Below are 27,649 nucleotides of genomic sequence, written 5' to 3' on the forward strand. Positions count from 1 at the left end.
CAGATAATCTCTAAGCTTTGTTTAGACCAATAGCTATGATGGTACCCAATTATGGTAAGTACTGAACTTCCAGATAATCTCTAAGCTTTGTTTAGACCAATAGCTATGATGGTACCCAATTATGGTAAGTACTGAACTTCCAGATAATCTCTAAGCTTTGTTTAGACCAATAGCTATGATGGTACCCAATTATGGTAAGTTTTCAGACACATATAAAAACATTGGAGTCATAAGATGTTTAAGTATTTTAGAAAAACTGAAATTTCAAAGAATTTAACTTTTACTAAAGCTCCAGGACATGATGTCCTTTGAGGTTTTTTTAATTTTGTGAAAAATTTAATTACCTTTCACACCCCCAAAATTTAACCACATCTGTAATTTGTCTCACCTCAAATGGCCCAGCATACAAATCAAAGTTTATGATATGGACAGAAGAATGGAAGAAATATAGATTCCACAACTGCAACAAGTGTATTACAATATTTCTCCACTCGAGAGTAAAATTTTAATATTCAAAGAGTGAGGCTTGCTTTAACTGTTGAGAGTGGAGAAATATCGTAATACACGCATTACAGTGGTGGAATCTGTTTCTCTTATGATTTTTATCCTTCCTTTTTGAAGATTTGATGAAAGTTGAGTACTTTTGATGTGACGTCATCAGGCATGGTCGCCTTTTTTCATGACGTCACAATAAGTTAATTTATCGTCACAATTAAATTTCAACCAATCATTTGCCAAGAACAGATTTTTCTAGTGAGGAGAAATATTTTTCTCACACCGGTCAGGAAATGTGAAAATAGCACAAAAATTAAAGAAAAGGCTTTCTCTATTTTTCTTCAATATTTTCACCTTTCCAAAGCGATTCGGAAAAAATATTTTTTCAGCAAATGATTGGTGGATATTGAAATATGATGTCGAATTTTTCTTGGTTTCTTTTGAATGTTTTTATTGGGAAGTCATGAAAAAAGCAACCATTGTCACTTACACTGAAAGAAAGTCGTCAAATTGACTAAATACTTTGATTTAATATAATTATTTTATTTCTCTATTTCAGCCCTGATTGCTGAGGTGATCCTGTATTCCGAGGGATTTGAGGACTCCAAGTCTTTAGCCCAGAAGATGGTACAGATGTACAAACTGTGCAGTGAACAGTTGTCCCAACAGGATCATTATGACTTTGGTATGAGGGCTGTCAAATCTGTGTTAGTCATGGCTGGAGCTTTGAAGAGACAGAACCCCGATAAGAGTGAAGATGTAGTGTTGATTAGAGCACTTAGAGACAGTAATTTACCCAAGTTCTTGATACAGGATGCAGCACTTTTCCAGGTATGTAGTTAAGACATATCTATGTGTCCACATTTTTTGTATGAGGCAGGGAAGTAATACTTAAAAGTCTAAATGTATTCATAAATTATGAAACAGTTATCCTTACAAAAAATAATGAACCTGCGATCATCATACAAAACCATGAACCCGCGATCCTCACACAAAACCATGAACCTGCGATTCTCACACAAAACCATGAATCTGTGATCCTCACTGAAAACCATGGAACAGTGAACCTGTGATCTTTGCAAAAAAACATTAACCAGCGATTCTTCCACAAAACCATGAACCTGTGATCCTCACACAAAACCATGAACCAGTGATCCTTGCACAAAACAATGAACCTGTAATCTTTGCAGAAAAACATAAACCAATGTTTCTTCCACAAAACCATGAACCTGTGATCCTCACACAAAACCATGAACCAGTGATCTTTACACAAAACAATGAACCTGTGATCTTTGCAGAAAAACATAAACCAATGTTTCTTCCACAAAACCATGAACCTGTGATCCTCACACAAAACCATGAACCAGTGATTCTTGCACAAAACAATGAACCTGTGATCTTTGCAGAAAAGCATAAACCAATGTTTCTTCCACAAAACCATGAATGCGTGATAATCACACAAAACCATGATTACCAATGATTCTCACACAATACCATGTAAATTGTTATAGTGAAGTTATGTACTTTCAAAGGTTATATTTAAGACTTATGAGCAAAACTTTTTTATTTTCACAGGCCATCTTACAAGATTTATTCCCAGGTGTTGAGATCCCAGAACACGATTATGGACGCCTCCGTGAAGAAATTATCAGTGTGATCGCCGGAAAGGGTTTACAAATTGTGGAATCACAGATTAAGAAAATTATCCAGTTTTATGAGACTATGGAAGTCAGACATGGTGTCATGTTGGTTGGTCCTACTGGTGGAGGAAAAACAACAGCATACAGGGTAGGTTTGGGAACCAGTTGTCAACCATATAGCGAGTTATTTTCACGGGTGTAGAATTTAGCAATTTTCATTGAATAAGGTATAGGAAAAAATGTTGTAGTTAATATTTTGGCGGATTCAAAACTTTTATCAATACCTTTGCATGTGGACTTTTGAATTGTCGGAATTTATATTGGCGAATTTGTTCTATCCGCGAAAATAAGCAAAAATTTACAACACGCGAAATTAACCTGCTATAAGGTATATTCTGCTTCCAATCTAGTGTAATTGCTCAGTGGATTATGAATGAAAAGATTTGAACCAGCTCAACTGACTGCTATAGTTTCAAACCTTTGATTTATTTTGGTTGAAAAGATCATTTTGTTTAAGAATAATTCATTTATCGAAAATATTTTAACTTGTGGCTGAGAACACTGATAATTAACTCAATGTTTTATGCATTCATGAATTAATTTGGTTATAGGTAGCTTGTTGAATACTTTTTTTTATCTTGGCGGGCTTTGTGACCTGTTATTGATGATGTCATCAATGTTCCTAATGTTAATGATGGACTAGGACTATAGTTTTGTACTGTTTAGGTGCTTAATAATAAAAATGGAATAATTAAAATCTTTCCATTTATAAGCAAATTTGTATACTATGTCATAGATAGATTATAACATGTACTTTTGCATATGGGCCCTAGTATCATCCCTTGACCCATATGAGCACATGGCCAGCTAATTCTTGAATTAGTTATTCTTTAGTTATTGTTTTCTTTCTAGGTGTTAGCTGAGACTGTTACAAACTTACATGCTGAAGGACTTAAAAATCCATTCTACCAACCCTGTCATCACTATGTATTGAACCCTAAGTCTATCACCATGGAGGAATTGTATGGTGGTATCAACAAACTGACATTAGAATGGTCTGATGGCCTCATGGCAATCACTGTCAGAAAGTGTGTGACAGTAAGTCGATTTATGATAGTGTTTGTATTCTAAAAATGTGGTATTTTTGGCAGAGGGATTATTTTTGTTTAATTTGCTATCACCTAAAACGCATGGAAGATTCCTTGGTAAAATATTTTTAGAGAGAAACTTATAAATCAATGTTGATTTATGAATTATATTACTGTGCAGAAAGTTTATTAATCAATACACTAAAATATCCATGTCTACAATAGTATTGATGCAACAGATGCCCATGACTTGGTTGTATATGATGGACCATTTCTTTTTATGTGTCTTATCTTGTAGGATACATCTAAAGACCACCCCTGGATTGAATGTGAATGACCATTTAATTCTATCTTACCTAGTAGGATACACCTGAAGACCATCACTTGGTTGTATATGATTGGCCATTTAATTTTATGTGTCTATCTTGTAGGATACATCTGAAGACCACCACTGGGTTGTATGTGATGGTCCAGTTGATGCTTTGTGGATTGAGAATATGAACACTGTATTAGATGACAACAAGATGTTGTGTTTGGCCAACAGTGAAAGGATCAAGTTTACACCTTTTATACACATGGTGTTTGAAGTACAAGATTTAGCAGTAGCCTCCCCTGCTACCGTCAGTAGGTAAGTACAGGGCCTTTGGACGTTAGACTTTATTCAGGACTCAGTGTTCAAAATTTATGCTTGAAACATATAAATCCAGTATTTTGATTGGTTGATTTGCGAGTCTAAATAAGTATTGTACTCCAAATTTTTATGACCATATGACCAGATATACAGTATAGCGGGTTATTTTCGCGGGGTGCAAATTTATAGAAAAATCGCCAAAATAAATTCTGCCAATTTAAAACGGCAAATGCAAAGGTATTGATAAAAGTTTTGAATCCACCAAAATATTTTGTATACCTTATTCAATGAAAATCTAAAAAAATAACCCGATGCTATTCTTAATTTTCATGGTGTTTTAAGCACAAGATTTGTGGGTAATCTTTCTCTGCTTCTATCAGCGGCAATCTTTGAAATCGTATTTAAGAATAGTTCCACAGTTGATAAAAATGCATGTAAGTACCCTTATATAAATATCCATGCAGTGTAGATTCATTTTCCATTATCAAAGTTGAAGCAGTTCAAAAATTGTGCAAGCTTTCAAATATTTTAAATGATGTATAATGGATGATTGAAGTAAAACTACTGTAAGAAAATGTGTTATTCAAAGTTTAAGCAGGATTTAAAATAAAATTTTGTTTGGGACACACATTTGGTTTTTTTTTCTCCTTTTTAAGAACACAAAAGAAAGTTTTCACTCTTAGCCATTCATTGAAATTTCACCTTTACAGATGTGGAATGGTGTTTGTTGATCCAGAAGAATTAAAATGGCTGCCATTCGTACAAACATGGTTGGAGAGTTGGTCAAATAAAATGAAGGAGGAAACCAGGGATTACTTGCTAGAGATCTTCAAAAAATATGTAGAGGATGGTATCAAATTTGTCACCAAAAAGTGTACACAAGTTATTGATCAAGTAAGTTTTAAAGATAAATTATGTGAATATGATTCTGTGGATGGTGTATTGTAAATTATAGGGATAGAACAAAACCACAAATTTGAAAAATCATGAAAATTGAAATGTAGAAAGATATTGTACATCTGACAAACATAGAAATTACTTTTTGTATTGTAAAAACAAGGGTAGAATTTAAGGTTTTTTTGTGTACCAGTGAACCGTAAATCTACTCGTCCGGCACCAAATCTACTGGTCCTAAATAATGACATTCATTCGACAAACACTAATATAAATAATAACATCAGTGTACAGTGGAATTAGTTTCGCAGGTATTTTTTTGGTTGTTAATAAACTGAGATTGTGTTGCAATCAGTGGTTTGTATCAACAATTTCTACTGGTCCGTCGGACCACCAGCTAACAAAATCTTCTGGTCCGACGTAAATCCTACTGGTAACGGACCAGTGCTAATTTCGACCCCTGTGTAAAAATAATATATATGTTATACTTCATTTAATTTAGTGTCTGCTCTATGTGGCTTAAGTTTTTAAAAACATCCTGTTCTTCTAAAATTAAAAAGGAATAAGTTTGTACATATAAAAAGATTTTTATTAAGTTTGAACAACAAAGACAAACTTAACTACAATATCCTGCATGAAATGAAAATAAAATAGGAATATATAACTGAATATCATATTTCTTTCACTTGAGTCAATGTCAGGAAGATTATGATTTATTATATGCTTCCTTGATAAAAAAATAATCTAAAAATGTAATTGAACATAAAAGTAATGCTGAAACACAGCACTTGATAAATCCAAATGTCAAAAAAGTTAATATGTGATATGATATTCAATGTTTGTCTTTATTTTAATAGGTTGACATCAGTAAAGTGACAACTCTGTGTAAGATGTTAGAGTCTCTACTGTTTGGACGTGGAGGACCAGATTTCAACCAGGATCCAGCCAAATTGCACATCTTAGTCTGCACAACGTTTGTGTTTGCCTATCTGTGGTCTATTGGAGGAAACTTGTCAGAGAATAACTGGGATGCCTTTGATACTTTTGTTAGAGGACAGTTTGAAGACAATGGTGATGCTAAGGTGAGAATTTATTTGCAGAATTTGAAATACTGTAAATTCAGAAACTAATGCAAGGATTTTATTCATGTGAATATTGTGACTCCAAGAGTATCGCAATAATAAGAACTCATGTTATGATGTAAGAAGCTATTCCTTTATAAATTGCAAAAACTAAACATCCGTTTTTGTTACTTCTTCAAAAGTGGCAATAATAAATACACACAATAATTTCTAAACTTACGGTAATGTAAAGTCAGAAATTTAAGATGTTTTTTCATCAAGAAAATGTAGATCAAATAGGTTTTGCTAAAATTGAAAACTTGTATTTAGAATTCATTCTTTGTTTGAAACATCAGCACTCTCTAAAATCTCAATAATTAATCTGGTATTTTTACCATTCCTTTAAAAATTACTATAATAATTGGAGTTCCAAAATTTCTGATTTAACAGTAATCACTTAACTTATAGCCATTGCTTGCATATATGTGATGTGTACACGTCTTTTTTTTTAAATAAACTGGTTTTGTAAAGAAAAAAAACATAATTGTTGATTTTAACTAATTCTTGTCAATGCATATTCTTATACTTACAATTTTTCTTTTTGCAGTTACCAAATGCTGGAGATCTATGGAGTTGTTACATGGACTATGAAACAAGGCGTATGGATATGTGGGAGAAAATAGTTCCATCATTCAAATATAACAAGGAAATGCCATTCTTTGACATGTTGGTTCCTACCGTAGATACAGTTAGATTTGGATATCTTTTGGAGAAACTCCTGGCTGTAAGACATTCAGTGCTATACACTGGAGGCACTGGAGTAGGAAAGGTCAGTAATTAGGGCACAGTTATTGTAAAACTTTGTAATTGACGCAAATTGTTTTTCTTCTACTTATGAAAAAGATGGTATACTAAAGTATTTAAAGAATAGAATTGATGGTTGGTTTTTTTGAAAAGATTAGAAAATCTGCAAAGAACAAAAAACAATAATTTATTTGCAGCAAAAATACCTGAGTATGTGCACATAATACATTTAATGGTTGCTTATTTGCCAAGTAGACCATGCAATTTAGATAATGTTTTGCTCCATATTCATTTAATCAAATTTATTGATTTCAGTCTGTCATTGCCCGTGGCCATCTACAGAATATCGCTGATAGAGCTAACTATGTACCTGTGTTTATAAACTTCTCTGCTCAGACCAGCAGCAAGAGAACACAAGAAATGATTGAATCTAAATTAGAGAAGAGAAGGAAAAATTGTATTGGTTAGTAGATATATATGAAGAGTTAAAAAAAAAACACCATGTGGGTACAAATTTTGTTGGTTGAGAAAAGTTTGTATTTAGTGGATACCTCTGTTATTTTAGGTTTGCAAGCAAGCCTCTAAGAACATTGCACTTTGTTGACACTTTTAAAAACTTTCATCTCTAACCTTCAAAATCCACAAAAATAAGTATCCAAGAAATAATAAAATAAAATCAGTTAAATTCAAACCAGTTAAAAAGATTAGTTGTGTCAAATTCAATACACTTATGAATAGAAGGAGATTTGGGGTATTCATCTCAGCAACTCAAAAAAAGAACCGAAAAAAATTGTCTATAATCCAATTTATTCACAAGGGGTTCACTATTTAAAACACCATATATACAGTGACCACTTGGTGTCAATTTGATTTGTTTTGTTTGTGTTGTAAGGTTATAAGGTTAATATTACATCTATGTTTATAATTATATTTTACAGGTGCTCCCCATGGCAAACGTGTGATAATTTTAATTGATGACTTAAACATGCCTAAACTGGATACTTACGGCTCTCAGCCACCTATAGAACTATTGAGACAATATCAGGACTTTGGTGGCACGTATGATCGTGAAAAACTTACATGGAAAGAAATTCAGGATGTAACTTTAGCAGCGGCCTGTGCACCACCTGGTGGTGGCCGTAATAATGTGTCCCCAAGATTTTTCCGACATTTTGCTATGTTTGCTATTCCGTCACCATCGGAGCACAGTCTTAAACATATGTTTACAGTAAGTATTATAATAATTGTACCCACTGGCTCATCCAGAATTTTCAGGCGCAAGGTTTGTGTAATTTATATTTTAAGAAGATTATAATATTTTTCTGTAAAAGTATGAGATGATGTGTTTCCCCTTTAGTGAATTTCTACTTTTGTTAATATAGATTTGTCCATTACCATTCTTAATTGTTCAAAGGAATTAGCTAACTATACACATACCGGTATATAATACTTGTGTTAAGGAATCATTTTAAGGAGTTTTCTTCAGAATCTATTGTCCAGATCTGTCAAGTTAATGAATTTATTTGACATTTCAGCAAATTATGGCTGGTTTCTTAATGGACTTCCCAACAGCAGTACGTCACTGTACAGAACCTATCGTACAGGCCGCTGTGGAGATATACTTCAGAATGTCAACTGATCTGCTACCAACACCAGCCAAATCTCATTATGTCTTCAACCTGAGAGATTTGTCAAAATGTATTCAGGGTAGGTCTGAATTATCTCCCCTTAATTAAAAATAAAATAGTTTTAACTTGAGAAATTTGTCAAAATGTATTCAGGGTAGGTCTTGATTACCTCCCCTTAAAAGTTAAATACAAAAAATATAACTTTAGAGATCTGTCAAAATGTACTCAGATCTGGATTATTTCCCCTTGACTTTTTGAAAAGAAAAAGAAATCTGTCGATATTGGTTTATTATCTGTAAATATATATAACTTTTCAGAAATGTTATAGCTATAATATAGGGTTATTGCATGAATATTGGGGAATATTGTCCCGAGTAGAATTTTATATTGCACGAGCTTGCGAGTGCAATATATGTTCTACGAGGGACAATATTCCCCAATATTCATGCAATAACCCTTTTATTGTATAGCAATATAATATTTGAAAGTAAAACTAAGATTTTGTCGTTGATGACGTCATGAATTTTGAAGATTTATTGCACTAGTGCAATATTGGAATTTATTGCACGCTAACGTTTGGTTACTTTCTGTGGGAAATATTAATATGCTATGCAATAATAGAATTTATTGCACGCTAACTTTTGATTACTTTCTGTGGGAAATATTATATTGCTATGCAATAATATAATTTCTGTGATATTTACTTTCATGGTTTTAAAAGATTATGAAATTGTATTAACTAAAAATGAGGAAATTTTTCATGGGCTCTGTATTTTTTAAACTTATGTAGTTACAACAAAAAAAAGGAAAGTTACCAGACACATTGCAAATAGAATTAATATGACATTTCTAGACATCTGAATTAAGCAAAAAACTTAAATTTTCATTTGAAGCACTTAGATGTCTGTAAATAGGTCTAAATATACATGATTGTATTATATATTAAAGCAGGCCTCACGGTCATAAAACTTTCGAGCATGATTTTTGTACTCAGACTCGAAAATCAACCAATCAAATTGCTGGATTTCATGTTTCGAGCATGTTTTTTGTGCTCCGAGCACTGAGCAAAGTTTTATGCCTTCAAGGCCAGATGTGTGTTTAAATCATTTAAAAAAAAAAGAAAGAAGAGAATTCATGACCAAATAGTCAATTATTTTTTATTCATTTATACTAGGTGTTTTACAAGCTGACACTGGTGTAATTAGAGATGGCAAACAAATTTTCCGTCTATTTTGTCACGAATCAATGAGAGTATTCCATGATAGGCTGATTAATAATGAAGATAAGATGTATTTCTACCAAATCTTAGCAGATATGGCAAATAAACATTTTGGTGAGGTGAGTAATCTTTGATTAAGAGTCAGAATAATTTTAACAGTAATAATTTTACTGCACCAGATGTGTATTTCCACAATGTGTGCTCGAAGCCAACAAATTTGAGAGTCGAGATGTATTACAAACTTATCAGAGCTGATAAAACAATGCCAAAATCAGCACAAGGCATCTTTATGGTAACTTTAACAGAGATGCATTTCTTAATTTATAATTATTTTGAAACAGCAAATTTTAAAAACAAGTGTTTTCATGCCCGTGCTCAAGTACTGGTGACTGGGGTGTTTGATAACTTCTTTGACTAAAGAAGTTAAGATTAATTTTTGTTGACTTACTCTGGGACTAAGGAAGTCAGATTAATTTCCATTGATATTTTCAAAATACTGTTTTATTAAAAAAAAATATATTTCCCTGATTTTGTTCCCAACTAAAAATGTAAGGGATTGCTGTTAGGCTAGTTAAGACTTTTGAATGTTTTGAAGTCACTTTAGGATACATTTTTTTTATTTAAAATTTTGTGTTGATTTGTCAAAGCTTATTGTTGAATATGCCATTTTGTTATCTGTCTTAAACCAAAGGTGAAATGGTCTCCCAAACATAAGAGTATTGCAAAAGGCCAGTGATGCAGGTATTTTGGAGAAACACTCTACAGTGAATTTAAATATCTGTTAAAGATGTTTTCCCTTCTTTTTAAAGTTTTTGAAATAGAGTAATTTTTCCAGACATCTGGTTTTTTTTTATATATTTAATATACCTGTTGAAATTCTGACAGATGTATAATTGGAAAGGATGCAAAATAAAGTATGAGGTAAAATAACTGGTAAAATGCATGTATAATATAAAATATTGCATTACATATGCATGCTGCAAAGAACAGGTTGGGATAGGAAGCTTAAGCATTCATAAATTATAATAATTTATATTTATTTAAAATACTTATTGAATTTCTAACAGCTTCATAGTTGGAAAGGATCAAAAACCAAATTTCAGGTAACTCAACTGGTGCAATGCAATGTATGATATGAAATTTGCACTAGATATGACTGGTGCAATGCAATGTATGATATGAAATTTGCACTAGATATGACTGGTGCAATGCAATGTATGATATGAAATTTGCACTAGATATGACTGGTGCAATGCAATGTATGATATGAAATTTGCACTAGATATGACTGGTGCAATGAAATGTATGATATAAATATTGCACTGGATAGGACAGGTAGGGATAAGGGAGCAATAGCATTCAGAAATGTGATAAGTGTTTCTTTGGCTATTTGATAATATCTAAAAGCACATGTGGTTCATGGTAGTTAAAGTTCATGGAAAATTACACATGTGTTCAAGAACTTGTAAAAACATTGTATAAATGTTCATTAAAAATTGAACATGTGTTCAAGAACTTGTAAATAATAAGGTTCATGGAAAATTGCATATATTAATGTGTTCAAGAACTTGTAAAAACATTGTATAAATGTTCATTGAAAATTGAACATGTGTTCAAGAACTTGTAAATAATAAGGTTCATGGAAAATTGCATATATTAATGTGTTCAAGAACTTGTGGATAATTTGGTTCATGGAAAATTGTATATATTAATGTGTTCAAGAACTTGTGGATAATTTGGTTCATAGAAGAAATTGCACATGTGTTCAACACCTTTGGTTTGTTTTAAATTTTAGGATGCTGATATGCCACCTGTGAAGAAAAAATCTAATGTCCCCAGCCTTCGTTTGGGCAGTTCAAACAGAGTAAAATAAAACTTGTTGACTAATATTTTTGTAGACAAATAATTTTGTTTTGTCACTGTAAAATCTCTTGCATAACAAGAGAATAAAATGAAACTAGATGTTTTTGGTAGATGATGTTTTTTTTTAAATCCCTTGATTTACTTGTTAAAAGATATCTTTGTTGCCTCAGGGTCTGGATTTTTTTTTTAGGGCTATTCCAGAAAAAAATGTATGGGGGGGTTGGAAGGCACATTATATTAATAATACATGGGTGATGGGTATCAGAGCAACTTTTCACACTATAATGCACTATAAGTCTCAATTACAATTGTCTGGGTGGCGGGGGCTGACAAAAAGTGCCTTCCAACCCAACCCAACCCCTACATTTTTTTCTGGAATAGCCCTTAGTAGAAGTAGTATAGTAGAAAACGGTTGATACAACAAAAAGATAAAAATTAATTTTTTGGTTACATTACACGGGTCCTGTTGTGCATAGTATTGTCAAGGCAGATTCTGTTGAAACTTAAATAATTTTGATTTTAATGTATATCTTACAAATGCACTGTGAGACTAGTACTTGTACCATATAAGTGGGGATTAGAAAAAAATAATTAGTGTCATCCCTATTTTAATGTATATCTTACAAATGCACTGTGAGACTAGTACTGGTACCATATAAGTGGGGATTAGAAAAAAATAATTAGTGTCATCCCTGCAGCAGTAATTTCAGATAAGCAGATTAAAATAGATATCTGTTTAAGTATAAAATAATATGAGATATTGAAGATTATTTAGTGCATGATCATATGCATCATTCATCACAAGTAAACATTAGTTTGTAGAAGCTGAAGAATGAGTAGATCTTTTAGTAGTAATATATTTATTTTATAAACAAAATAATTATCAAATAAAAATTAGTTATTAGGAGGTGTAGATTTTTTGGTAATATCTAGCTGACTTATATAGTCAGCAGAAACACATGGAGGTATTGATAGCTTTCACAAGTTTTAGCTTTTAGAAAACACTGTGAAAAATAGTATGAAGTAATGACATTAAATTAATAGAATGGAGAATCAACTGTTCAAATCATTGTAACACCTGTTCCATTTAAAAACAGAATGTTCTTTCTTTCTGAAGTACTGTAAAAAAAAAAAAATCTATGTATTGCAAGGATAGATCTCCTAAAACATAAAATACAATTAAAGACTATTTAAGTCGAGATATAATGTTGATGTTGGACTATGAAAGTTTTAGCATTGTTACCCCAAAGTAACACTCATGTGAACATCCTGGCTACTGGCCAGACGATGATTTACTCAATTATAAAGGGCACTTATTTTGTAATAAATATATTGAAAATGTCAATATAGGTTACTACTGTAAATTCAGAAATTATTGCGTGTATTTATTATTGTGATTTTCTGATTTTAGACTTAAATAACATTTTAATTTTTACTATTTTGAGAAAACTTCTGTTTAATTCATATAAAAAAAATTTAAAATGTGTATTGCGTTTACAGCTCTGTTGCATTTTTTCGCAATGATAAAAACCTGGCATTAATTTCTGAATTTACAGTATATTATTCTATATGGAATACAGTAATGATTACTGTATTAAACATGGTAAAGGTTATTGTATGGAATAAGGTAACTAATTCAAATGCATTGTTGTTTTACAGACAATTGAACCAGAGACATTCCAAACTAATCCTATTATATTTGGAGATTTTATAAAGATGGGAGCAGAGAAACAGGACCGTATATATGAAGAATTACCTGATATGAAAAAGTTAAAGAATATTTTACAAGATGTAAGTGTTCACAGACTGGCATGTTTTTCCTTAAGTGGGTAGAATTTAGTCAAAGGGAGATAAATCTTGAAATCAGTAATGGGCATTTAATAGTCCGTTCCTTCAAAGCTTTTCATTCCTTTTAAAGATTTGAATCCAAAAATTATTTGAAAATAATAAAAGAAATATTGACATTGATAGCCTCTAGCTCTTGTTTCTAGAAGATATTTTGCAGTACTTGTACTTATAAACTCACATGTCTAAAGTTCTAAATTTACAATATAATTTTTTACTGAAATCCAGAAAAAATATCTTGTATTTATTGATTTCAGTATCTAGATGATTTGAACATGCAGTCCTCCAAGGAGATGAGACTTGTATTTTTCATGGACGCCATTGAGCATGTGTCTCGTATTGTTAGAATGATCAGACAGGAGAGGGGTAATGCTCTACTGGTTGGTGTTGGTGGAACAGGGAAACAGTCTCTTACTAGGTTTGTTATTCCTGTTTATTTGTAGTGTTTTCTTGTTTTGATCTAATTTGAAAAAAATAAAATTTATCAATATATAATTTCTATCAAAAATTTGTAAAATAAATTGTGCACTTTCTTCCCTTTGTCAGTGTTAAAACATCACAAATTTGATTGAAAAACTCAGGATGAAAAAATAAAAATTTGCTTAGGATAAAAAAAAAAACATTTGCTTTCATGTTTGACATGTTTTTGATTGTCAGAGCATCCACTTGTCTATGGGACCATGACAATTAATTTTTAAGTCAAGAGTCTATTTTCATTGGTTTGACATGTTTTCGGTTGTCATGACATCCACTTGTCTATGGGACCATGACAATTATTTTTTAAGTCAAGAGTATATTTTCATTGGTTTGACATATTTTGTAGATTATCATCCCACATTGCTGGCTACGCCTGTGTACAGATTGAATTGAGTAGAGGTTATGATTATAATGCTTTCCATGATGATATTAAGAAATTGTATGACCTTGCTGGAGTTAAAAATCAACACACTACCTTCCTGTTTACTGATACACAGGTGAGTCAGTTAGAGTTAAATGGCTTATTAAGGTGGTACCCAAAACCTTCACTAAAATTAGTTTGGCTCGTTTAATTTTCATTAAATTTTGACAAAGTATTTACTTTGACCCTTTGACAAAAATATAAAAATTTCAAAATATTTGAACCAACCGATTTATTAGAAAAATTACACTTGTAATGTAGCAGTTTGACAAACACTAATTTTGATCATTGAGAAGCTAAATATTCCCTTAACAACACAACGTAATTAAAACGTTTAACTGATTTTACAGAGTGACCTCCCTGTAGTGTTAGATACCACCTTTAAGTTCATTCAAATCAGCTGTGGGGAAATATATTTTGTCTTGGTCGTACAAGTCAATTTATCTGCTTATTCAACTGAGTACTAAGCACCTTATAACTCCCTTACTTGTAATATAATTTCAGCAAAAACCTAAGTACCTATTTTATAAGTTACATTTAGAGTCAACAAGGTCAGAACTGAAACAAAAAGCCAACAGTTTCTCAGTTATAAATTTGAAATAATTTAAATTTTATAATTGTTGATTTTCAGATTGTTGTAGAAGAATTCCTTGAAGATATCAATAACGTACTAAATTCTGGTGAAGTTCCTAACTTGTTTGAAGCTGATGAGTACGAAAGATTAATTATTGGCTGTCGTCCTGCTGCAAAGGAACTTGGTATCCCAGAAGGCAACAGAGACGCCATCTTTGAATTCTGTATTAATAGAGTCAGGTAACTGTTATGCTTTGTTAGAGGCATTTCTTATAAGGAGTCTTACAAAATCTACACTAAATTAAATTCACTAAATTGTTTTCAATTCATGCTCATAAGATGGCTTATCTTGGGGGGTTGGGGTTGGGGAGGGGGGGGGGGGAATGAAAGAGAAGATTAAATAATGAAAAGAAATGAACAGCCACTGTAAGATTTCTAATACAAAAGATTTCTAATACAAAGAAACAAAGGACCAGAAAAGACTTTATCTAACATGAGACAAAGGAGTACCTGAATAATAAAGTGTAACTATGTATTTTCAGGAATAACCTGCATATAGTTTTATGTATGAGTCCCGTAGGAAATTCCTTCCGTACCAGATGTCGTATGTTCCCGTCACTGGTCAACTGTTGTACTATTGATTGGTTCACAGAATGGCCAAGAGAGGCCCTGTTGGGGGTATCAACATCTTTTTTTGAGAGCGTTGAACTTGGAGACGATGGATTAAAGGTATGGAATGAAAACAAAATTTATTTTGAACACTCTAGCGTACTAAATAGTTCGCCGATCCCCATTTGCGTCGGTGCAACTTCTTAGAGGGACAAGTGGCGTTTAGCCGGTCAAATACAGATCAATTATTCCAATATATAGATAACATTTTCTCAACCAACTAATTTTCCTGTGTGATTTATTTTTAATGATCCAAACAGTTACATATTATTCCAGAGGCACAATCATTAAGGATATTACTATGCAATATATCAACAATTGCCCAATATAGAATTGATGCTTTAAAGAAGTTTTTTGAAGTCATGAACATTTTAAATAACAATCTGTGAAAAGTCAGTTGATATTACAGATGTTTCAGAAATTTAGGTTTTTCTTTAAAAAAAAATGTGTGCTGTGAGATATTTTAATCAAAAGGACATGGTGTATCAATTTATGACACAAAATCATTATGCATACAATAATTAATTCATGACACAAAATCACTACAGGCGTATGATCATACATTTATAATACAAAATCATTATGCACACATAGAAATTTCAAGTATTACACATAAAAACACTACACCCATATCATCATGATTTTTTGACACAAAATCATAACACAAAATGATTATGTGCACTTGATTATAAACTCATGACACAAAATCACTAGGTCCATATTAATAGATATAGGAAGATGTGGTATGAGTGCCAATGAGTCTTCTTTGATATGTTTTCAAAATTTTGTTCCAAACCTTCATTAGTTAAGTTTCAACATAACGTATTTATACTTTCAAAATTTTGATATTTTTGATAAAGTTTAATAATTAGGACTATTAGGTAGACCTAGGTTAAGGGAAATAACTCTTAAAATCATCAGTACGTTTGTGTCAACCATTTTCAAGAATATATTCTAAGCTTCTAGGTTACATAGATTAATTTCGATCTGTTTCAGGTAAATGCTTAAAATACATTGATGAACTTGACTTTTACAAACGCTTAACTGATTTAAAGAGTTATCTCCCTGAACCAAGGTCTACCCCCTTAATAAAGTGTACAAATAAAAATATACAATAGAAGAATAATTATATGCTATTTGTGCAGGGTTTTACAGTGGTAAGCTCAGATTCACTCAGATTCTGGTGAACTGCGCATGTCTAATATACATATACATATCATACATATATATATATATATATATTGCTTTACTGCACTTTAGCTGGGTTAGGGTAGGGTTGCAATATTGGGACTAGATGATGACTGACACCATTAGATTGGGCATAGAGTTTAATGGAACAAAGTATCTTAAATAATCGAATTTTATAAGGCATGAAAGTTGTCATGTGAGATCTTATAAAATTTGAATTTTTGATATCATTCATGAAGAATGAAAACACTGATGGAGGTCAGATATTCCCTTTTGATGACTTTATTACAAATATTAATATAAATGTTTCTGGTCTTTTTTTAATTCATTCAAGGATTTAGTTAAACAAAAAATGCTTATTATTTTAGTAATGAATTAATGTGGAAATATATCATCATACCAAAAAGTCAATTACATTATCAAGTCAGAGCAGCTATCATATCATTACACGACATTAGGTCAAAACTGAGCGGGAAATTTTGTGCAAGTGACAATTTTACTGGACATCAAACATGATTGAGGGTTTTCTAAAGTAATATAGCAAATTGTATTTAGAATGTTATATTCTTAATATATATATATATCTTCTATCTTTCTATTGAATACTCAACATTATATTCAGAAAATCGTCAGTAGAAAGAAACGTTAGTTCCATGTCTTGATTTGAGTGTAGTTACGTCAGAATTTAAAGTTATACTGTGGATTCATAAATATTTGTTGGATACCAATATTTCATTGATTTCATGGAAACCATAAAATTAGATTATCTATGGAACAGAAGTTTTAGTAACTTTGATAATAACAAGTCATGAAATTTTTTTTTTATCATCTCTCTATATTGCAATTTGTTCTTTAACCTTGAAAATTGATTTAAAAAGCAAGAATCCACAGTAAGAGATGAAAAGACGTTACAGTACACAGAATATTTAAAGACATGACACTAACATTCTTGACAAGAAAAACAGCTGTATATGCATGCATACAGACTGCATAAGTTATAAGTGGGTTGTGTTCAATATCGTAGTGGCTATGTAGGGGCTACGTAGCTGCTATCAATATCTATGTAGCAGCTAGGCTAGCTACACGTTCAATAGTCATAAATCTACGTAGCCCTATGTAGCCACTTCAATATTGAACGCAACCCTGGAGATAAAACTTGGGTCATTGGAGCACAAACAGTGTACAGTAGATTGGAAAAGAGTACTATCACATTGTACTTCTGTCCAAAGAATTAGTTCATATACATTATATAGTAATTTGATTATCTAACTTTGACTTGACCTAAATTTTACACTTGAATGATTTAGGTTAATTTTTAGAAGTTAATTGCACTATTATTTAGTTTCAAGATAGTCTTAAATAAGAATTGTTCCAGAATTAAATGCATTGGAGGGTTTCTTAAAGACTCACGACCACCTTTAAATTTCATGATTCTTACTAAATGCTAATGAAAATGCAACTATTTGAGTTTCTCCTATCTCCAGATCCGATTAGTTTGGATCAGCTCTAAACATATTATTGTTCTGTTATTATTTTGTACGAATGAAGAAAGAAAGAAATCATTGTGAATCCATGCACATCTTTAATATAATATATTTGATACTGGAAATTCAGAAATTATTGTGTGCATTTATTATTGCGATTCTGTCATTTATGTTTAAAATGCGTTTTTAATTTTTGAGATATTGAGAAAAATCCTGTTTTTATCATGTTAAAGATATAAAAATGCGAGTTTAAATTATTGCAATTATAATCCTGTCGCATTTTTCACAATAATAAAAACCTCGCAATAATTTCTGAATTTAAAGTACATTAAAGCAATGGTGTACATATCAATGGGTTAATTTTCAATACATGTGTTTTTCCTTGTAATTTTAGAGCAAGATAGCAGAGATGTGTGTAGATATCCATACCAGTGTCAGCACCATGGCCGAAACATTCTACTCGGAATTAAAGAGACGTTATTATACCACACCTACTAGTTATTTGGAATTGATTAATCTCTACTTGTCTATGCTGAACGAGAAAACTAAGTGAGTTTATACATACAAATCAATCTTTAATTTTCATGAAACCCACCCTTTTGCAATATTCAGAAAAATGAAATATGGCACAAAATTTAATTTACAATATCTGAATATCTGATATAGCTGCTGAAATTTATTTTTATGTGGACAAAATATTTTTTTTTTTTTTTTATCAAATTTAACTAAAAACTTCAATAAATCTAGATCTTTAAAATTGGTTTTGCATATTCCTATATCATGAGAAGAAATTCAAAGTTATCATATAGATTAAAGGGAAATATATATATTCTACACCCCTTTTGATTGGGATATTTCACAACTTCTAGAGACAGGTATATATATATCTTGCAAAAGTTGGAAATTTTAATTATGAATGTTTACTTGTTGGAAACCTCACGAGTCTTGTTATACCTTTTTTTGCCATTTAGTGAATATCAGTCTCAACTGCAGATCTTTAATAGGTGTTTTAAATTCATTCATAAATAAATTTTTATACTTTGGTCATTACAGATACTTTTAGATACAATTTAGATCTTGAATACCTGTCTATTGTTAAAAGACTGAATAGTAGCCTCTAAATGTCTTTTCTGTGTAGTTATGTTGATGCCTCTTGGTGGTTCACATTACAACTCCATTTATTGATATATTTCATTTCAGATCTTTGAGGACTGCAAAAACCAGAGTACAGAATGGGCTGGAGAAATTATTGGATACAAATGTACTGGTAGACAAAATGAAGAAAGAGTTAGTTGCCCTTGAACCTGAGTTAAAGAAGAAATCAGAGGACACCAATAACTTGATGGAGAAACTAGTTGTAGATCAAGAGGAAGCTGATAAGGTATGGCAATTCACCGTGTCAGAATCTAATGCATTATGGGTAATATTTTCAAAAGCGTACACAAAAACATTGTTTGGTTTTAAATGTGATAAACAATAGAAAATCAACCAATGACGTAACTTTATTTTCCTTTTGGTGTACGAAAAATTAGATTACCCATAGTCCTTAAGAATCTGAAAAGGCGAATTTTCAAAGTTTATGTCAAAGTATCTTATCAATTTTTCATGTGTTGAGAAATAAATGATTTTTTGTGAAAACTACATGGTTTATATAAATTCTGTGTACAAGCTTAATGCATATTAAAATTTCATTGAATCTTATATAATTTTGGCCACCTTTACTGTCTAAATCAAGGAGGATTTGCAAGGGATTAATGCAAATAAATTGCTTATAAAGTATTTTTAATAACTTTGAATTAGAAATTATTTCATGCATATATAATTGTGATTGATGGAAAATGGACAAAGTGTGAGGTTAGTTCATTTGATTTTTGATTTTTGGTGTTTTAATACCCCTTTTAAGCCCCGCATTGAGGCTATTTCGTGGCGTTCAGTTTTTGTTGGTGGAGAAAGCCGGAGTGCCTGGAAGAAAACCACGGACCTTTGATAGGAAAACTGACAATCCAACTCAATTTAGATTGGAGTCAAGTGCACCCACACGAGCAGGGGTTCGAACTCACAACCTCAGTGTTGACTGGCTAGTATTACAGTAGTAACTACTTAGACTGCTAGGCCACAGAGGCCCTTTGTGAGATTAATTATTGCAGTTTCAGGAAATACTGCATTCAACTTATTCTTTCATTATTTAGATGCAAGTTTATTCATTTTTGCTGTCAGAAGTTATCCCATTGTTATTTTAGTAAAAATAAAAACATTTCAAAAAATTATGTTACAATCAATATTTCTTCTATAAATAGGTTAGAAAAGTGGTATTGGAAGATGAAGCAGTGGCTAAGGTTAAAGCTGAGGAAACACAGGCCATAGCTGACGATGCTCAGAGAGATTTAGACACCGCTCTTCCTGCTCTGGAGGCTGCCGTTAAGGTACGATATCACTAATTTTTAAAAAATACATGACGTAAGATTAGATATTGCTTATTATCTCCCTTTATGACCAACCTTGACTGACGTAAGATTAGATATTGCTTATCTCCCTTTATGACCGACCATTGCAAGGGCTGTATAGCCAGTCAAGGTCGTTAAAAACTTCGATTTGTTGTTCCTTTATGTGAAAATGCAAGTGGCCCATAGCCCATTTTGACACACATTCTAGTTAATGTGCAGTTTAGAAAATTGCAGTAGGAGTTTAAAATTAAAAGGGAAAAACTGGGGGAAAAAAAACCTTTACTAAAATGCATCCCATATATAATAAAAAGGATATGTGATATGGTGTACGTGAGTTGAAAAGAAGTGGTTTTAAGCAATTATAGGTCACTGTAAGGCCTTTTATAATGAGAAAAACCCATGCCATTTAGTCAGATGTAAAAGGCCTTACCACGAAAAATGTATAACAATCCAAACAATCTAATCTATGACCATACAATCATCGCATGTATTATATTTATATATATATATAAATGTGTATTTATTTTTGTTGTGTATTTCAGGCTTTAGATTCACTGGATAAGAATGATATATCTGAAGTGAGAGTATTCAACACCCCACCAGAACTTGTACAAACTGTAATGGAGGCTGTCTGTATTCTTTGTAATACCAAGTAAGTCTTCAAGTAACATTGAGGGTCAATCATTGTTATATACTGTGGATTTATTATTATTTGTTGGGTACCAATTTTCGTGGGTTTTGTGGGAACGGGTGAACCACGAATTGAAATCTTCAACGAATTACACAATTTCAATAGGCTTTGTATACAAAGATTTGCAAAACCACGAAATCAAAGATCCACAAATATGCACTTTTTCACCAATCCACGAAAATTGATACCCACGAAAATAAATGAATCTACAGCAGATCTACACTAAATCACAGCCCTGTTGCTTTCTATGTTCTAAATGTATATTCAGGCAACAGCCATTTTGATTTGATAAAGCACACATATTGTTTCATTATTAAAAATAAACAGATATGGGTGCGGGAGTTTTTCGCTACATTGAAGACCCATGGGTGGCCTTCGGCTGTTGTCTGCTCTTTGGTCGGGTTGTTGTTGCTTTGACACATTCCTCATTTCCTTTCTCAATTTTGTTACTTTTACAATGACTCATTTTAATAACCTAAGGAGCTACACCAACAAAAATAAGGTAGTTAAAAAAAACAACTTGTGTTGCAATTTTAATTGTAATGATCTGTTTAGTCAAAGAGAAAGAAGAGTGTCATATTAAAGAGGGTATTAAAAAAGACACGAATGATCAAAAGTTTTTTTTCAATATCACAGGACTGACTGGTCTTCAGCTAAAGTATTACTTGGAGAAGGAAACTTCCTGAAAAACTTACAGAATTATGACAAGGATAAGATCACAGATTCAACCGTGAGAAAACTAAAGAAATACATTGAAAATCCTAAATTTGTTCCTGAGGTTGTAGAAAAAGTATCAAAGGTTAGTTTAATTTCACATATATAATAACTTTACATTGTCTCTAAATATAGAATTTTTTTGTACAAGGCTAAGACACAGGCAGATTGAGAAAATTTTATACAGGAACCAGGTTTTTGAGCAAAATCAGTTTTGTTGGGTTAGAGAGTTCCTGAAGAAGGTAAATCTACCAAAGTGTTTCAGACCATCCAAATTTATAAACAGTAAAAAAATTGAAAACAACACGTTTAATAATTTCTTGCGTCGGAAGTGCTTTTCTGAATTTACCTTCATCAGGAACGCTCAAAGCCAAACATTTGAAATCCAAAGATGTATAAGTATCGAAACCGTTGAAGAGGTATATGTCAAAAATACCTTAAAAAAATAGCCAAATTCATTTAAAGCCAATTTTTGGCTATCTTTGTCTTCTCTGTAATAAACAAAACATCAGAAATTTAATAAAATGTGAAATCTAAGATATAAAAGACTATCATATTTGTCTTGTTTTTTTAGGCTTGCAAGTCACTTTGTATGTGGGTATGTGCCATGGATACTTATGCCAAAGTACATAAAACTGTAGAACCAAAAAGAGAAAGGTAAACACATTCTTATCTTGTAGATTTGTATCCTACATGCCACTATGGAGACAATGTTTGAATGCTTTAACAGTGTCAGCTTAACTTATTTACCCTGGATTAATTATTATTCATGGAATTTATATTTTCCTTGCTTTAGTAGATGTAAATTAAACACAAATTTAAATGTTCGACAAAGTACAATTTTCTATAGATTTGTATACTAAGCAAAACTACTAAATCAAATATCCACAAAATTAATTTGTTCTCAATTTATGAAACATTGCATGCAGGTTTCAAAGAAAATAATGAACTCAGGAGCTCCAAAAGGGTAACCAGTCCCTGCTCCACATATGACTCCAACCAAGCATGTTGATCATTTGTTTAATAAAAATTCGGTAAAAAGTCACATTCAGTTGTTTTACAATCCAGAAAAAGATAGAATACTGTGGATTCATAATTATTCGTTGGATACCAATTTTCGTGGCTTTTGTGGGTACAGAGGAACCACGAAATTAAATGTTAAACGAATAACAAATTTTTTGTAGGCAAGAATGCGGACTTTGGCAAAAGCACGAAAAATAAATATACACGATCATGAAAGTTTTCATCAATCCACAAAAATTGGTACCGACGAAAATAAATGAATCCACAGTACATGACATGAGATAAACACTTTGCACAACTGTATCACAAGCCTATCAACACTGAAGATGTTAGTTCGAACCCTGCACATGGCAGGTGACTCCAAATTTAATTGACTAAGATTTTCAAAAGCAAATGGTTCTTTCCAGGCATTCAAGCTTCCTCCACTAATAAAATATTATTTACTGACATGATAAAATCAATAGTGCTAAGTAGTGATGTTAAACACCAACAATCACAACTGAAATTGTTATACTGTTTGATTACAGGCTATTAAAAGCTCAGTCAGAACTGGATACAGTCATGAAGCAGTTGAAAGAGAAGCAGGACAGTTTGGCGGCCATTGAAGCTAAGATTGCAGAGTTACAGAAGACCTATGATGATAGTGTCGCTGAAAAACAGAAACTAGAACGATCAATAGCTCAGACTGCTGCTAGACTGAAAAGATCTTCAAAACTGACCACAGCTTTAGCTGACGAACAAATCAGATGGGATGAAAGTGTAAAAGTAAGTGTGTCTGATTTTTTTAGCAAAATTATACTTTTGGTGGACCAGTTGATTGTACATGTATGTTGTGTGTTTAATGTCAATTCTAATTTATCAAAATGAATAATTTATGAATAGGAAATTTAATTTTCTTGCTTTCCTCTGAATTTGCTATAATGATGTCTCCAAAAAAGGCAACCATGTCTGATGACTTCATTTAGAATCTTTTTGCAGATTATTGTAAAAAGAAATATGAAGTATTCTTCATTTAGTCTCAAAATCATTAGAGATAAAACTTTCCTACAAAAAATCTCAATCAATATTAAATTTTTCTTGATTCTTGACAGTAGAATTTAGAATATTTACTGTTTGGGTCACCAAATTGCATGGTAATGATGGTATCTCTGTCTGACTTATTTTCACCTAAGATGAAATAAACCTATTTTTTACTTATTTAACAGGAGTTTAATGTTCAGCTAGGAAATGTCGTAGGAGATGTATTTGTATCTGCCGCGGCTGTGGCTTATTACGGAGCATTCACGTCCGTGTATAGACAGCGTCTCATCTCTATGTGGACTGATAAATGTCAGGAGTTAGAAATTCCCGTCACACCAGGGATGACCATCATTTCTGTCCTGGCTGATCCCTTCCAGATCCGACAATGGAATACTGAAGGTCTGCCTAAGGACCAGCTGTCAACAGAAAATGCCATTCTAGTCACAAAGGGAAGACGATGGCCTCTTATGATAGATCCACAGGAACAGGTAATGTCATTTTCTTTTATGATTCTGATTTGTTTATTTTAGATTTTTGGACATAAAATTGTTTTTTGGATGCAATATAAAATTGGAATTTAAAGACATTGAAAGGTTTTTTAAATTAAAAATCATTAAGAAAAGTATTTCAGGGAAATTTGTAAATGAAGGGTTTATTTTGTACAATGTACCAATTTTTTGTATCTTTTTAACTGCCTCACAGGTCTCATTGTAGAGTGCTCCATTTGAGTCAAGAGTTAATGGTTAGATCCATAGTCAGATCAAATAAAAACTTTTAAACTGGAATTCTTTTTTACATTCTTGATTGGCATAGGATAAACGAATATTTCATCAAGGAAATTCCAGTCAGATATCCTCATGAATATCCTTTTTATATTGGGTACAAGTTTTATTAAGTCTGATACAGATTTTTCGTAGTCAGGACATTTCAACTGAGGCAATACACAGGTGTCAAAAGACGTTATAAAGTAAAGGGGGTGGTGCCAAAAGGCGTCATTATGGAGGATAGGGTAACGGAGTAACAGCAAAGACTTGTTGGCTAGGAGTCAGAATAATGTGTGGGGGTGGTGTGACATGGTAACCATTGGGAAGTTATTTTATTATTGCAATGATTCAGCAGCTAGTAGCTATTTATGGTGAACTTAAACTTTTTACTCATACTGCCGTGTGCATTTTATTTGTAGGCTAACAGATGGATTAGAAACAGAGAGTCACAGAATGGATTGAAGGTTATTAAGTTGACCGATGGCAATTATCTAAGGACATTAGAGAACTGTATCCGTATTGGTATGCCTGTTCTGTGTGAGGACATTGGTGAATCATTGGACCCGTCACTGGAACCCGTCTTACTTAAACAGACCTTCATGTCGGTAAGAAAATTTAAAATAATATTTTTAAAATGATTTTTTGATGGAAACTACCTTGATATTAAAACTTTAGGTAGACAAAAAGTTTAATAAATCCATAATAAAAAGACATCCTGGATTTTTATCCTTGCCTGTCTCTGTTTTTATAGAGCAAAGTAAAAAATATTTTTTGATTTCTAGACATTTTCTTTAATTTTGATTATTGGGAGAATAAAATAAATGTGGTAAAAAACAAAAAGATTTGCAACCAACTATTAAGAATTAGAATATGAATCGTCCCCACTCAAATCTTTAGAGAACTAAAAATATATTGATTGTCTAACTATCTATTTTTTTTACAGGGTGGTCGTCTGCTGATTAGATTGGGAGACAGTGATATTGATTACGATCGTAACTTCCGATTCTACATGACAACTAAGATGAGTAACCCTCATTACTTACCAGAAGTCTGTATCAAAGTCACCATTATAAACTTCACTGTCACCAAGGCTGGACTTGAGGATCAGTTACTCAGGTAAGGCCATTTTTAGTTAAATCATCAGCCTCAGGTCATGAACATGATTATCGTACTCAGCCTCAGAAATCAACCAATCAAAATACTTGATTTTGGTGTTTCAAACACAAATTTGGGTACTGAGTAAAGTTTTTTTACCAAGAGCTCCTGCCCTCATGTGATCTATTTAAGCAGATTAATATTTCTTAGGGTGAATTCAATTATTTTTGTTGATACCAATTTTCATTGATTAACTGATCAACTATCCAACCAATACCAAGTGGTGTCAGAGTTATCAACTATAGGTCACCTTACAGCCTTCAACAATGACCAAAACCCACACTGCATACATAGCAAGCTATAAAATGCTATAACCTGACAAATGTTAACCAATTTAAATGAGAAAAACTATCAGCCTGATTAAATAACAAATCAAGAAACAAATATGATATACAGCTTCAAAAGACAACCGCTGAATTTATGGCTCCTGACCTGAGACAGACGCATTTAGAATATGGCAAGGTTAAACATTTTATGGTGGGAAGGATGTAAGTTTAGTTTCATTTTTACCACATTTGATAATGGTGACCATTGTATTTTGCAGTGATGTAGTAGGATTAGAGAGACCAGATTTAGAAGAACAGAGAAATACATTGATTATGAAGATCAATGCTGACAAGAACCAGCTGAAGGCCATAGAAGATAGGATTCTTAAACTTCTGTTTGAGTCTCAGGGAAATATTCTGGATAACGAGGAGCTTATCAATACACTTAATGACTCTAAGGTACTTATATATAATATTATTTATTGCACAAAAAGTTTTAATAGCAGATTTTTTAAATTGGACCCATAGGAATAAAAGTAGATATATTTTTTGGACCATAAGTTCAAATTTTCATTGGGTCTAAGGGTGTTAAAAATGAATATATATTCTATGGACCAAGGAGTGTAAAAGAAGATTTATTTAATACTATTAGACCAAAAAGTAAAAAGAAAGAGTTCATTTATGGCATCCAAAAAAATGTCAAATTAAAATGTTTTCTTTGAAATTTTGTGTCTTTTTAGATTCTTATTTTGACAAATTTGAATACGTCATTTATTTGATATTGTATCATTTCATATTTTTTTTAAAGGTAACATCAGGTGCCATTAAACAGAGACTTGCAGAGGCAGAAGTAACTGAAGAAAAGATCAATGTGGCTCGTGGCAAATATCTGTCTGTGGCCACTCGTGGCTCAGTGATGTACTTTGTGGTGGCTGATATGGGAGAAGTGGACCCTATGTACCAGTTTTCACTCAAATACTTCAAACAGGTAAACAATTGTTGTTGTAATTTATTTCGACGAAGAATTGAGTGTTTTGTATAGAAAATAATTACAGAAAATAGAATCAGAATTTAAAAAAAAAGCATTGTATAGAAAACATTTTGACAACAAACCAATGTAACACACTAAATATATCTTTTGATGTGTTTCTGCCTTATTGTTTTATTTCTCACTTTTCTATGATTCATACACTATCAAGATATAGTAATTTAATTAAAGTATTTAAATAGGTATTATGTATCTTTCATACTGTTACAAGTATTGCTTTCAAAATTGTTAGAGGCAAAATATTATGTTTAATTACTCAATTACCATATCATGTGCATATTTTTTTTTTCTAGAAACAATATTTTAGATATTTTTTTATTGACAAATAAACTTTTTTTAAGCTCTTCAATGCTACAATAGAGGGAAGTGAGAAGAATAGTGATTTACAGCAACGTCTGGAGATCTGTCTAAGGGAGACAACTTCTGCTATTTATACAAATGTAGCCAGGTAAGGGAGACAACTACTGCTATTTATACAAATGTAATGTAGCAAGGTAAGGGGAAATCATCTGCAATATCCTTCAGGGCTGTTTACATATCTACG

The 27,649-nt window shown here is 32.0% G+C and overlaps 1 protein-coding gene across 6 annotated transcripts in view; it reads left to right on the plus strand.

Annotated features, from left to right (window-relative positions):
- The window catches only part of LOC139494715 (dynein axonemal heavy chain 6-like), a 75,462-nt gene that overhangs the window by 27,818 nt on the left and 19,995 nt on the right, over positions 1 to 27,649 (plus strand). For 3 of the 6 annotated variants that reach the window (XM_071282904.1, XM_071282905.1, XM_071282908.1), the window contains 30 exons: positions 1,055 to 1,326; positions 2,071 to 2,283; positions 3,048 to 3,233; positions 3,655 to 3,851; positions 4,565 to 4,748; positions 5,606 to 5,830; positions 6,417 to 6,638; positions 6,929 to 7,076; positions 7,552 to 7,841; positions 8,149 to 8,320; positions 9,416 to 9,579; positions 10,528 to 10,563; positions 12,983 to 13,114; positions 13,426 to 13,586; positions 13,992 to 14,142; positions 14,698 to 14,879; positions 15,182 to 15,368; positions 18,375 to 18,529; positions 19,181 to 19,361; positions 20,278 to 20,403; positions 20,967 to 21,076; positions 21,752 to 21,914; positions 22,404 to 22,486; positions 23,380 to 23,617; positions 24,058 to 24,360; positions 25,056 to 25,241; positions 25,580 to 25,752; positions 26,336 to 26,516; positions 26,866 to 27,045; positions 27,447 to 27,553. In XM_071282904.1, the coding sequence (XP_071139005.1) occupies positions 1,055 to 1,326; positions 2,071 to 2,283; positions 3,048 to 3,233; positions 3,655 to 3,851; positions 4,565 to 4,748; positions 5,606 to 5,830; positions 6,417 to 6,638; positions 6,929 to 7,076; positions 7,552 to 7,841; positions 8,149 to 8,320; positions 9,416 to 9,579; positions 10,528 to 10,563; positions 12,983 to 13,114; positions 13,426 to 13,586; positions 13,992 to 14,142; positions 14,698 to 14,879; positions 15,182 to 15,368; positions 18,375 to 18,529; positions 19,181 to 19,361; positions 20,278 to 20,403; positions 20,967 to 21,076; positions 21,752 to 21,914; positions 22,404 to 22,486; positions 23,380 to 23,617; positions 24,058 to 24,360; positions 25,056 to 25,241; positions 25,580 to 25,752; positions 26,336 to 26,516; positions 26,866 to 27,045; positions 27,447 to 27,553 (5,308 nt within the window). The remainder of the gene's footprint in view (positions 1 to 1,054; positions 1,327 to 2,070; positions 2,284 to 3,047; positions 3,234 to 3,654; positions 3,852 to 4,564; positions 4,749 to 5,605; positions 5,831 to 6,416; positions 6,639 to 6,928; positions 7,077 to 7,551; positions 7,842 to 8,148; positions 8,321 to 9,415; positions 9,580 to 10,527; positions 10,564 to 12,982; positions 13,115 to 13,425; positions 13,587 to 13,991; positions 14,143 to 14,697; positions 14,880 to 15,181; positions 15,369 to 18,374; positions 18,530 to 19,180; positions 19,362 to 20,277; positions 20,404 to 20,966; positions 21,077 to 21,751; positions 21,915 to 22,403; positions 22,487 to 23,379; positions 23,618 to 24,057; positions 24,361 to 25,055; positions 25,242 to 25,579; positions 25,753 to 26,335; positions 26,517 to 26,865; positions 27,046 to 27,446; positions 27,554 to 27,649) is intronic. The other 3 variants (XM_071282906.1, XM_071282907.1, XM_071282909.1) reach the window with 1 other exon arrangement.

This window comes from Mytilus edulis, chromosome 11 (genome assembly GCF_963676685.1).
Source record: "Mytilus edulis chromosome 11, xbMytEdul2.2, whole genome shotgun sequence".
Classification (NCBI taxonomy): domain Eukaryota; kingdom Metazoa; phylum Mollusca; class Bivalvia; order Mytilida; family Mytilidae; genus Mytilus; species Mytilus edulis.